The sequence below is a fragment of the Babylonia areolata genome, chromosome 17 (assembly GCF_041734735.1).
Source record: "Babylonia areolata isolate BAREFJ2019XMU chromosome 17, ASM4173473v1, whole genome shotgun sequence".
Taxonomy (NCBI): domain Eukaryota; kingdom Metazoa; phylum Mollusca; class Gastropoda; order Neogastropoda; family Buccinidae; genus Babylonia; species Babylonia areolata.
In genome coordinates this window covers 4,049,073-4,062,750 of record NC_134892.1, presented here as the reverse complement: position 1 = coordinate 4,062,750, position 13,678 = coordinate 4,049,073, and the positions used below count along the sequence as shown (strand labels likewise).

The 13,678-nt window shown below is 41.0% G+C and overlaps 2 protein-coding genes across 3 annotated transcripts in view; one reads left to right on the top strand and one right to left on the bottom strand.

Annotated features, from left to right (window-relative positions):
• Positions 1-18, top strand: part of LOC143291442 (B-cell receptor CD22-like) — a 91,714-nt gene extending 91,696 nt beyond the window's left edge. The window contains exon 14 of the mRNA XM_076601305.1: positions 1-18. This exon is cut by the window's left edge and continues 249 nt beyond it. The gene's annotated coding sequence lies outside the window, so the exon portion shown is untranslated.
• Positions 19-9,450: 9,432 nt separating this feature from the next.
• Positions 9,451-13,678, bottom strand: part of LOC143291595 (proline-serine-threonine phosphatase-interacting protein 2-like) — a 32,237-nt gene continuing 28,009 nt past the window's right edge. Inside the window, exon 12 of one of the 2 annotated variants that reach the window (XM_076601539.1) lies at positions 9,451-12,227. In XM_076601539.1, the coding sequence (XP_076457654.1) occupies positions 12,178-12,227 (50 nt within the window). In that variant the 3' untranslated portion in view covers positions 9,451-12,177. The remainder of the gene's footprint in view (positions 12,228-13,678) is intronic. The other variant, XM_076601538.1, reaches the window with a different exon arrangement.

Sequence of the window (13,678 nt, the reverse complement as noted above, 5' to 3'; positions counted from 1 at the left end):
ACACACACACATGAGGGTGTTAAGTTCATGATCATATCCGCCCACCCCCCAATCCCCTCCCCCCCGCGCACTCTCTCTCACCTACACACACACACACACACACACACACACACACACACACACACACACAATTATTATTATTATCATTACTATCATTATTATTATTATTATTAACTTGCATTTCTGCCCAAGGGCAGAAGTTTCCTTTTTGCATCCAGGTATACTTGTTCTGTTTCGTTTAGATTTTTTTTTTTTTTTTTTTTTTTTGCGCTTTTGACTCTTTGTTTGAGAAGGCAAACAGCACGAGCCGATTAGCGAGCAAAGGGAGGAGAAGCCATGACATTTATTTTTTCCTTCCTTTCTGAAGCTGGGAACACTTCCAGCAGGCATTGCCATACTTCATCCAGGTTTTATCGAAATGTTGAGGATGCAGCGTGTTTTTGTTTTGTTTTGTTTTTTTGTTTTTTTAAGCTCCTGGTTGCATATTACTTAGATGTTTATAGATTATATATATATATATATATATATATATATATATATATATATGTATATATATATATATAATGGTATTTATATAGCGCTGAATCTCCTGCAGAGACAAATCAAAGCGCTTTCGCACCAGTCATTCACACGCATGCATAACTCAAAAACTGTAGAAACTAAAGACAAGGAAGAGGCAGGCAAGGGAGGCTATTTTGGGAAGAGGTGGGTTTTAAGGCCAGACTCGAAAGAGCTGAGTGTGGAGACTTGACGAAGCGAAAGAGGAAGTTCATTCCAATTGCAAGGTCCAGAGACATATATATATATATATATATATATATATATATATATATATATATATATATATATATATAAGTTATGTGTATAGATAGACACAGACACCAGTTCACACAGAGACATGTGTTGTGACGGTGTCCGTGCTTTGCATTGGATGTTTCGTTTATTTATTTATTTAAAGTCTGTTCATCTGAGATGATGATATTAGACCAAGAAGGGAACAGCAACAACGACAACCACAACAACAACAACAACAACAACAACGACAACGACAGGAAAACAACAAATGACGCGATCAGTGATGTTTCGAGTTCAGAACTAGTTCACCCGTGAACCAAAAACACGTCGGTAATTTTCGCCTTTTGCCAGTCGGACTGTGACGCACGTGCTTGTGACACGAGAGAGAGGACAGCTGTGCCTGGTGTGATTCATCTGACATCATCAAAGACACAGACGATGATGATATTGATGATAGTAATAAAGATAATAATGATAATAATAATAATAATAATGATAATAGTGATGATGTTGAGAAGGAGACGAAGAAGAAGAAATTGGCCTACAACGTCGATATTTGTGGAAGTTCACTATCAACATCATGATCTTAACATTTCCATTAACACCCGCCCCCCGGCCCCCGCCCTCCGTCCCTTACACACACACACACACACACACACACACACACACACACACACACACACACACACACACACACACCTCTGACTCCCAAACCCTTCCCCATAATGGTCCAGATTTGAGGGTACCACAGAAACGGACACGTCACCAGTGCTTAGGGTACCACAGAAACGGACACGTCATCAGTGCTTAGGGTACCACAGAAACTGACATGTCACTAGTGCTCAGGGTACCACAGAAACTGACACGTCACCAGCGCTTAGGGTACCACAGAAACGGACACGTCATCAGTGCTTAGGGTACCACAGAAACGGACACGTCATCAGTGCTTAGGGTACCACAGAAACGGACACGTCATCAGTGCTTGCACAAACTGAGGTGATGTCGTGTATGCTGACCTTGTTGACCCCCCCCCCCCCCTCTCTCACCCTCTCTCTCTCTCCCTCTCTCTGTCCCTCTGTCTCTCTCTCTCTGTTTCTCACCCCCCCCCCAAACCCCCCACCCCACCCCCTCTGTATCTCTCCAGGACCAAGATAATGACAAACGTCTCTCTCCTGGTAAACCCACCCTGTGGTGGTGATGTCTGTGATAATTTTGTTTTGAAGAACAGTACGGTGATTTTTTTTTTTTTTTTTTTAGGAATATATCTCATATCTCCTCAGATAAAAGAGGGGAAAAAAAGGAAATCGTTTTGGAGGGTTGTTTTTTCTTTCTTTCTTTTTTTTTTCCTTATCAACATGATAGGATGCATTTTGCAGCTGTGGAGATTTGTTGTGGGCTTCGATGTTTGTGATGTGCTAAAAGCTCAGAAAGAAGAGAGAGAGAGGTTCGGGGGGGGGGGGGGCGGATGGTGGGGGGTGGTGTGGAGACAGTTGTTGTTGAATTGACGAAAATAATTGTATCCGTTTATGACATATTATGTCACTGTACCTGACATCTTTTTTTTTTTTTTTCTTTTTTTTTCTTTTTTTTTAACCTGTGTTGTTTTTGTATGAGTCAGCTGGTTCACGAGTAAGCAAAAAGTCAGCCAGCGTTTTTTGGGTTTTTTTTTTCTGTTGGTTTTTGGGGTGGTGTGTTTTTTGGGGGGGTTGTAGATATATTTGTCGTATTTTTTCTTTATTTCTACAGCATGATTTATCTATTTTTATGGTGTGTGTTTGTGTCCATTTACGATATTGTTTGTATTGTACAAATGTTGCTGTAAATAGACACTGAAAAAGAGTTAAACATTATTAACAAATAAGTCATTTTTAAATCGGGGGTGAAGGGTTTTTGATCACTTAAGTCCACCTATGTTGTTTAAAAAAAAAAGAAGACCTGATGAAAACATATGATCACATATGCTTTAACATACACACTTACAAGTATGCATTTCGAGTGTTTTCCAATTGAGGTATGCAGTTGGTGTGTGTTGTTGATACTGAACTGCGCAGCGATGGTGCTACATTTGAGTGTGATGCACGTCATTTCGTACCGAACAACGCACTGCCTTAATCCTTTCACCGCCAAGCTCGCATTTATGCACAGGCGTGGTAGAGGACCCATGTCACTGAAAGGTGACCATTCACTGGTCTGTTATCCATGAACCTACTGCTCTTAATGTTCGGTGGTAGGATAGGGCCATATTTTCTATACATCAGAGGGGGAATCCCCAGCTATTCTTAGCCACTGTCTTTTCTGTGTTTATACCACATGGGAATTTTGTACTCTAAATTGACTGGCGGTGAAAGGGTGGCGACTGTCAAGCGAAGGAAGATGGCATGGTTTGGTCATGTCATACGACATAACACCCTGACCAAAACCATCCTGCAAGGGACTGTAGAGGGAGGGAGGGCGAAGACGGGGGCGGCAGAGAAAAAGCTGGTCCGACAACGTCAAGGAATGGACCAAAATGACGATGCCAGATCTCCTCACGACAGCTGCCAACAGAACGGCGTGGCGAGCTATGACATCTTCCTCATGTCCCCCCAACGACCCCAACGGTCAAGGGAATGAGTGAGTGAGTGAGTGAAAGGGTTAAAACGGACAATGACACGAACAATAAAAGTCTTCAAATTAATCCTGGCTAAAGATGCCAGACAACTGGTAATGCGTAGGTCCTTCTCATAACTTCTGTAAAATGATCACTCGAAGGTTAAGTATGCTTCCTTTCTGAAGTCGTCAGTTAATCTCTTACATTTTTTTTTTTTTTTTACATTGATATAGGACGCTTCTGAAAGCATGCATATAAGTAATGTATTCTCTAAATTATTGTGATAATTCCTTCCTAAAAGAACCATGTGTTGTTTTTCATATCTTGATTACTAGGGTTTTCCAGAACATTACAGATATTTCAAGACTGTAGTTGTTTTGGGATGGGTTTTTTTGTTTTGTTTTGTTTGTTTGGGGGGGGGGGGGGGTTGGGGGGGAGGGGGGGGTTGTGTGTGTACCAGTTAGGTTAGTCGGTTAGTCTCTAACTAGATTTTCTTTAATTCATCTAACTTCATTAAGATAGGACGCTTCTGGAATTATATACATAAGTAATACATTCTCTAGTTTATTGTGATAATTCTTTTCTAAAAGAAACATGTGTTATTTTTAATATCTTGATCACTAGGGTTTTCTAGAACATTATAGATATTGCAAGACCGTAGTTTTTTGGGGGGTTTTGTTGTTGTTTTTTATAGTTGTACCAGTTAGGTTAGTCTCTAACCAAATTTTGAAATTGATCTAACTTCACTCAGATAGGACGCTTCTGGAATTATATACACAACTGTTATCTAAGTTTTTGTGGTAATTCCTTCCTTAATTAAAGAAACGTGTTATTTTTTTGTATCTTGATCACTATATATATTTTTTGTTTGTTTGTTTGTGTTTTGTTTTGGTTTTGGGGGGTGTTTGGTTGGTTGGTTGGTTTTGGGGTTGTTGTTTTGTTTTGTTTTTTGTTGTTGTTGTTGTTGTTGTTGTTGTTGTTTTTGGGGGGGTTGTTTAGTGGTACCAGTTTGAATATGCCTACAGAGACGTGGTCATGACCTCATCGTTGTTGAGAAATGGATGACCTAAATGCTGGAGGGTTTAACAATGTAGAGGGCGGGGTGGGTTAGGGTCAGGAAGAGAAGGGGTTCAAACTGAAAACATGTGCAGTTGGTGTGGGTTTTTTGTGTTTTTTTTTGTTTTGTTTTGTTTTGTTTTTTGGGGGGGGGGGTTTGCATCGTTGAATTGCCTGGAAAGTAGTCTACACTGGACCCGCTGGATAGCATTTTTCTCCTTGTGTGGGTTTTCGTGTGAACAAAAAAAAAAAAGAAGAAGAAAATAAATAAATCGACCTGATGTGTGCCTTCTAAACTTTTATAATCGCGTATTGTGATATCTGCTTGTCTTGAGTGTTTTGTTGTTATCAAAAACGTGTTTGACTTTTTCTTCCCTGGTGTTTGACTAAATCGTAATGTATCGCGCGGAATTCTGACCCAGAAATCGAAAGGGATTTTTGACAGGAGTTGTTTGTTTCCGAAGGGGGGAGGAGGGGCTGGGGGCGGGGGGGGTCAACTTTCGGTTGATTCTTTTTCCTCTTTTTTTTTTTTTTTTTTTCGTTTTCTTTTTTTTCGTTTTGTTTTTGTAGCGATCAGTTACGTATTTGTTATAAATAACATATGTGTATTTATATGACAGAAGGCCGACGAAGAATGATGTGCAGAATCTCTCTAACAATGACACCACAGCCTTGCTGGCAGCATGTCAGGCTATTGCTTGGAAACACTCCACCATCATGTCGGGAAGAGTACCAGCAATGATGCTGGCTGGACGGGCGCAATAGCCGAGTGGTTAAAGCGTTGGACTGTCAATCTGAGGGTCCCGGGTTCGAATCACGGTGACGGCGCCTGGTGGGTAAAGGGGTGGAGGTTTTTCCGATCTCCCAGGTCAACATATGTGCAGACCTGCTTGTGCCTGAACCCCCTTCGTGTGTGTATATGCAAGCAGAAGATCAAATACGCACGTTAAAGATCCTGTAATCCATGTCAGCGTTCGGTGGGTTATGGAAACAAGAACATACCCAGCATGCACACCCCCGAAAACGGAGTATGGCTGACTACATGGCGGGGTAAAAACGGTCATACACGTAAAAGCCCACTCGTGTGCATACGAGTGAACGCAGAAGAAGAAGAAGATGTTGGCTGTACTTTCAGACGACGCAGTGTTTTTTGTTCGCATTTGCTTGTGGTAATCATTCTTGTTGATTTTGTATTTATGATGTATCATAATTCATGTACCTTGACGCGTTATTGATTGAATCACTGTACGAAGATAACTTGTATATTTATCCTTTTGCAACGATGATGTTATTGATGATGAAAATGATGATGATGATGGTGATAATGATGATATAAACAAAGCGACAATGCAATAGTTTGCAACCGTGTATATTCAGAACAATATCAGTTTCTTAAAGGGCCTGAAAAACAATATATGTACCATGCTCTGTCAAGTAAGACATTCCAATTATTTCAAGCACTAGAACTGATAATTGTACACAATGATTTTGTTGATGTTGTTTTCGCTTGTCTACAGTCACTAGTGTGTGTGACGGGACATTAAACAAAATTGCCCCTCCTCTTTTCAATTGGCATTTAATTATAACTGAATACGATAAAAGAAAATAGATATCGAAAAAGCATAACCAATGCTTATGGAAGTTGAAAGTAGAGACGGAAACGTTGGAACAGCTAATGTGTTTAATTCTGTTTTGGATTTGAATTTTGACATGGTCTGCAGAAGACGACAGATAAAACATAAATGCGTTTTATGCGCATTTCACACCCAACACCTGTCGTTTTGTGTTACTTCCTTTTGAAAGTTATTGATACAGGTTTTTGTCGATTTGAAGTGGGCGTGTGAATCTTCATGTATGATTGGGTGTTTTTTTTATTGGACTATATCCATCTGTTGCTCTTAATGAAGCGCTGGTCTTTTTTTTATAACTTAACTGAGCCTCCGAAATATGACATCTAATCATTGTAATAACACTGACACTGACTGGCGCATATATTTTTTTTATTGGACTTAAACCTTCTGTTATTCTTAATGAAGCGCCGGTCTTTTTTGTTTTGTTTTTTAATATCTTTTTTAACTTGAACTGAACCTCCAAAATTTGACAGACAGCTAACTCCAAATGGCGCATCAGACATTATTCGGATGAGAATAGTCATTCGGATGATACGATAAACCAAGTCTCGTGTACAGAATAAACGCACGTAAAAGAACCCACGGCAACAAAAGGGTTGTTCCTGGCAAAATTCTGTAGAAAAATCCACTTCGATAGGAAAAACAAATAAAACTGCACGCAGGAAAAAATACCAAAAAAAAAGGTGACGCTGTAGTGTAGCGACGCGCTCTCCCTGGGGAGAGCGGCCCGAATTTCACACAGAGAAATCTGTTGTGATAAAAAGAGAAATACAAATACTAATTCACAATGGTTTGCTACGCTCGATTCTTGACTGTACGAAGGAGAAAATGGATCTGTAGAGCCAGTTCTGGATTTAGACAGTTTTGATATCCACAACTTTGAAGGAGAAAATGGATCTGTAGAGCCAGTTCTGGATTTAGACAGTTTTGATATTCACAACTTTGAAGGAGAAAATGGATCTGTAGAGCCAGTTCTGGATTTAGACAGTTTTGATATTCACAACTTTGAAGGAGAAAATGGATCTGTAGAGCCAGTTCTGGATTTAGACAGTTTTGATATCCACAACTTTGAAGGAGAAAATGGATCTGTAGAGCCAGTTCTGGATTTAGACAGTTTTGATATTCACAACTTTGAAGGAGAAAATGGATCTGTAGAGCCAGTTCTGGATTTAGACAGTTTTGATATCCACAACTTTGAAGGAGAAAATGGATCTGTAGAGCCAGTTCTGGATTTAGACAGTTTTGATATCCACAACTTTGAAGGAGAAAATGGATCTGTAGAGCCAGTTCTGGATTTAGACAGTTTTGATATCCACAACTTTGATCGGATTCATAACGATGGTCATAGAATTGTATTCAACAAGTACTCAGCGAAGACAACGCTCGGTTAAACGTGTGATGGAAATGATTTTTTTTTTTAATTTAATTAATTAACGCTCGCATATCCATCTCGTAGCTTTGATCAGTGACCAAAGATAAGTGTGTGTCAAGAAAAAAAAAAGTGTGTGTCCATGCTTCTGTTGTTGTTGTTTGTTTGTTTGTTTTTTTCTTTGTAAAATTTTGAAATGAGCTTGCTGTCTTTATCAAATAATGCTGATGGAATATAGAGGTGTCTGTGTTGTTTAGATCACTGTTGGTTTATGTTAACTGCCTGAAGCTTGTTCCATGTTTAGTTGTCATTAGACAACAGTGGTGTGGACATGTGTGGAGCTCGTGTCACGTCAGTTTGAATTAGCTTTCCTGCAGGACCTACCATTGCTGTGGTTATTTTTTCGTAGTTGCATTTTTTTTGTCAGTAGATAAAGTCATTTATTGATTGCGTATTTATTTCCTTGGTTGTTTCTGTCTTATGTTTTGATCTCCGTCCATTGGTTGATATAGCATCTCAGTAACCTCTGTATATATATATCTCTCTCTCTCTCTCTCTCGCCCCCCTGTCCCTCTCTCTCTCTCTCTCTCTCCCTCCCTCCCTCCCACCCCTCCTCTCTCTCTCTCTCTCTCTCTCTCTCTCTCTGTGTGTGTGTGTGCATATAACCGGTTCGTTTTTGAATGTGGAAATGCCTCTGTGTTTATACAATATCTATTTCAATTAGTCGATTCATGCCTTTAGTGATCGCTATGCCTTTAGACTGTGTGTAGCAGGCGAAGTTTCGGAAACGAAAGAGGTGCTGCTGTCGCTACCAACACCTCGTGACGTTGCGTCTCAAGCTGATTGGAAGAGTCGGGATGGAAGTGTGTGTGTGGGGGGGGGGGGGGGGGGGGGGGGGTAGGGGGGGGTGTTAGTGAGTGCTAGTGCTGTCATAACTCCCCGCCCCCCCACCCCCCACCCCCCCACCCCCACCCTATGGTTTATCTATTGTTGGGGAAAATAATTGCAGAGTGTGTCACCGCTTTATCCAGTGACATCTAGCCGTCCTTCCAGGCGGAGAGAGAGAGAGAGAGAGAGAGAGAGAGAGAGAGAACAGCGAAATAGATGCTACGTTTCTCGATTTAATTTGAGAAGTTCTTTTCTGTCTTTCTTTCTTTCTTTCTTTCTTCTTCTTCTTCTTCTTCTTCTTCTTCTTCTTCTTCTTCTGACGCTCCTCCTCCTCCTCCTCCTCCTCCTCTTCCTTCTTCTTCTTCTTCTTCTTCTTCTTCTTCTTTTCGGAAAATCGTTTACATCTTTTGTGTGAAAATATCGAAATGTTTTACCATCCGCTCTTAAAAAATTAGAGTGTTAAGATCAGTGGGTGCTTTGCTTTTAATCTTTTGTAAGGATTTTATTTAAAATGTGTATGCATTGTGTATTCTTTGAACAGGGAAGTTTATAAATGTCTATATCAATATGTCCGCCCTTTGTATTTTTTTTCTGATGTTTTTACCCTTGACTTTTTGATTGTATGCCTGTTGGAGTGTTTGATCGGTTGAAAACTGTCATCGGAATCGCTTGTTCCACTTGGTGCACTCGCGCGCGCGCGCGCGCTTAGACAGACGCATGCATGCATGCACACACACACACACACACACACACACACACACACGCACACACACATACACACACACACACACACACACACACACACACACACACACACACACACACACATGCGCTGATACATACATGTACACACAAACACGCACGCACGCATGTGCACGCTTACACAGACTAACACACACACTCACATACAACGCTCACAGGCACACACACACACACACACACACACACACACACACACACACACACACACACACACACACACACACACACACATCATTCAGTGTCGTTTTCGTTAAACGCATTATTTCAGGGGTTTTTTGTTTTTGTTTTGTTTTTGTTTTTTTCTTTTGTTTTGGTTTGGTTTGGTTTGGTTTTTTCAATAGACAACAACAGAAAGTGGCTTCAATCTGAACTATCTTTATTAGTTCAATCTGAACATCTCAACGAGTCCACTAAATGGTAGCAATGATCAGCAACAGAGGTGAAAAAACAGCAAGACTTAACAAGAGAAAGAAAGAAACATGCAACGGATACACCGTATCGCCAGTATCAATCAAATCAAATCAATCAAAAACACTTTATTAATCCACATGGAAATAAAGTAATAGAGATTCTGTTGTTATTTTTTACCATCATGAGTGGGTATTGACTGTACTGACAATGTATTTGTTATTCATTTATTTATTCATTTGACGGGCGCAATAGCCGAGTGGTTAAAGCATTGGACTTTCAATCTGAGGGTCCCGGGTTTGAATCTCGGTGACGGCGCCTGGTGGGTAAAGGATGGAGATTTTTCCCATCTCCCAGGTCAACATATGTGCAGACCTTGCTTAGTGTCTGAACCCCCTTCCTGTGTATACGGCAAGCAGAAAATCAAATACGCACGTTAAAGATCCTGCGATCAATTTCAGCGTTCGGTAGGTTATGAAAACAAGAACATACCCAGCATGCACAGCCCCGAAAGCGGAATATGGCTGCCTACATGGCGGGGTAAAAACGGTCATACACGTAAAAGCCCACTCGTGTAAATACTAGTGAACGTGGGAGCTGCAGCCCACGAACGCAGAAGAAGAAGAAGAACATTTATTTATTTATTTTGAAATAAGCATCATGGAGCTGAACATTTCAGTAAAATATTTCTTTTCTTTTTTTTTTATCACAACAGATTTCTCTGTGTGAAATTCGGGCTGCTCTCCCCAGGGAGAGCGCGTCGCTACACTACAGCGCCACCCTTTTTTTCTTTTTTCTTTTTTTTCCTGCATGCAATTTTATTTGGATATGTGGATTTTTCTACAGAATTTTGCCAGGAACAACCCTTTTGTTGCCGTGGGTTCTTTTACGTGCGCTAAGTGCATGCTGCACACGGGACCTCGGTTTATCGTCTCATCCGAATGACTAGCGTCCAGACCACCACTCAAGGTCTAGTGGAGGGGGAGAAAATATCGGCGGCAGGCCATCACTCCTAGGCCATACACAGAAAAAAAGAAGAAGAAAAACGAAAACCCACCCAGAATAGAAAACACCAAAAAGAAAGAAGAAGAAAAACAAGTAAAACAACAACACAACGAAAACCAAACTGTTATCACCTCACACATCACCACTACAACAGCCATCACAGATGTAACTTGGCGGGCGGGGGGGGGGGGGGGGGGCGTGGGGGGGGGATGGAAAGAAGAACAAAATATGTACATTCAACAAAGTTGTAATACCGTTTCCTATAAGAAAGGGTGTCGCTCATCCGTCGGTCCGACGGGAGACTCCATCATAGCAAAGGGACAGATTGTATATATATAAAAAATTTTAAAAATTAAGATATAACAATAATGATTACAATAATAGTAAAAAGACCCCACATTCAGTTCAAAGCCGAGCTTATATAATGTGAAAAAAAAATTATCAGGTCAATCAGATTTTGCACATTAGGTGAAGGAAGAGAGAGAGAGGCACAGAGAGAGAGATCACACATTAGGTGGAGGAAAGAGAGAGAGAGAGAGGCACACAGAGAGAGATCACACGACATTAGGTGGAGGAAGAGAGAGAACCTGGAGACTACACTACGTGTCTGTACTGTAAACATCCAAAATACGTTTTGATTGAATTCATTAACGGCATAACCGTATTGTTAAAAGGCGCATTCAAATCATCAATTCCATATATGAGCATTCGTCCAGCATTTCCATCAACCTTTTGCCTGATTTTTGTTTGCTTGTTTGTTGTTGTTGTTTTTTTTGTTGTTTTACACAACGCATCTTTAATCAGTTTCACAGTTCAGATTCAGTTTTCAGTATCAGTACCAGTATCAGTAGCTCAAGGAGGCGTCACTGCGTTCGGATAAATCCATACACGCTACACCACATCTGCCAAGCAGATGCATGACCAGCAGCGTAACCCAACGGGCTTAGTCAGGCCTTGAGAACAAACAAATAAATAAATAAGTAAATGAATATTCAAATGTGAAAAAAGGTATACATAATTAAACAAATCAAGAAGTAAATGAATATTTAAATATGTCTTATTATTGATGCATTCAAGTCCAAGTTGTACAATCAAGAGATTGATTTCCAGTGGCTTGGATAAAGATGCACTGAAGGCAGTACCCGTGCTAAAAATAAATAAATAATAAAAAATTTAAAAAAACGCACGACCTGATTATGTTTTAGAAGTTGAAGGTAAAAGAAGAAGAACAAGAAAAATGTTTCTAGGTCAAGAAACGTAAGCAAGACCTCACATGCCGGAGAAATTGAACCAACATGGGTGGTGTGTGTGTGAGTGTGTGTCTGTGTGTGTGTGCCTGTGTGTCTGTGTGTGTGTGTGAGCGACACGCCCCTGCAGGCATAATCAGGGGAGTGAGGATAGTGGGGGACGGGGTGGGGTGGTGGTGTCAGAGGGTGTGGGAGAGCGTGGAGGGGTGGGGTGTGTGTGTGTGTGTGTCTTTTCCACTCGGATGCTGCTGTACCTGGGGTGGGATGATTGACTTGCCTACGAGATGGGTCTCCGTGTGGGTGTAGGTGAGGGAGGTGGTGAGAGGGTGTGTGGATGTGTGTGTGGGGGGGGGGGCGGGGGGGGGTCTTTTCCACTGGGATGCTGCTGCACCCGGGGTGGGCTGACGGACTTGCTTGCTTCCGTTCCTACAAGATGGGTCTGGCCACAGCGTATGTAGGGTCGTTGTCGTCCTCATCTATAATAATATAATAATAATAATGGTATTTATATAGCGCTGGATCTTGTGCAATGACAAATCAAAGCGCTTTCGCACCAGTCATTCACACGTATGCATAACTCTAAAACTGTAGAAACTTAAAGACAAGGAAGGGCAGGCAAGGGAGGCTATTTTGGGAAGAGGTGGGTTTTAAGGCCAGACTTGAAAGAGCTGAGTGTGGAGACTTGACGAAGCGAAAAAGGAAGTTCATTTCAGTCGCAAGGTCCAGAAACAGAGAAAGAACGGCGGCCAACAGTCGAATGTTTGAATCTGGGTATGCGTAAACAGAGTGGATCCGAAGCCGATCGTAGTGAGCGAGATGGAGTGTAGAGGTGAAGGCAGCCGCAGAAATAGGAAGGGGCAGTTTTGTGAATGCATCTATAACATAGAGTGCTGATCTTGTACTTTATTCGGTGTGAGACAGGGAGCCAGTGGAGGTGTTGCAAAAGAGGAGTGATGTGCTCAGATCTTTTCTTTCTAAGGACGAGTCGGGCAGCGACTGGAAAAAGGGTGGGGGCGGGGGTGGGGGATGTGGGGGGATTCAGATTCAGATGATTTCTTCATGAATAGGCCTTGTCCCCTTATGAAGGGGGGTGGGGGGTGGGGTGGGGTGAACAACATGAATGATATCAAAATGAAAATATCTAACCAACCATGTATAAATACACATGTTATATAAACGCTGAAGCGAAGTACATTATCTTAAGATGTTACGATTTCCCTAAATTTAAACGCCCGGTGGAGAAAAAAAAAAAAAAACAGGACCAGTTTTCATATATCATCATGTCTCGTGGATGACAATAATAAACTCAGTTTGAATAGACAGGGCTGTCGAGAGTACTTAGGTGGTGTATATATATATATATATATATATATATATATATATATATATATATATATATATATATATATTCTAATTCTACAAGGAGCTGGACAATGAAAAACAAAATGTTCCTCGTCTTCTTTGTCTTCTTTACATTGTGGACAAATTGAATCATTGTCAGTAAAATCTCTGTATCTTTTGTAATGCGTAGCTAAATCTGACACGCCTAACCTAAATCTTGTTGTTACATACTTCAAATACATGTCCATGTTACATACCAAGTACTATTTAATATCATGTGTATGTCCAAAAGTTCTATACAAACTAAATCTTTCACTAGTTTGAATATGGTCATTCCAGTCCTGCCATCTACAATCAATCAAGCGTTGCCGGAAAAGTCTTACAAATTGATTTATACTATTAACACCTTCATTTAACCATAAATCACCAAAACCATGTCGTTTCCTTCCTTGAACACTGAGGCACGCGCACTTCACGCACCACACACGCACGCACTCCACTCCAGGCAGCGCATGCACACACACACACACACACACACACACACACACACACACACACACACACACACACACACACACACACACAG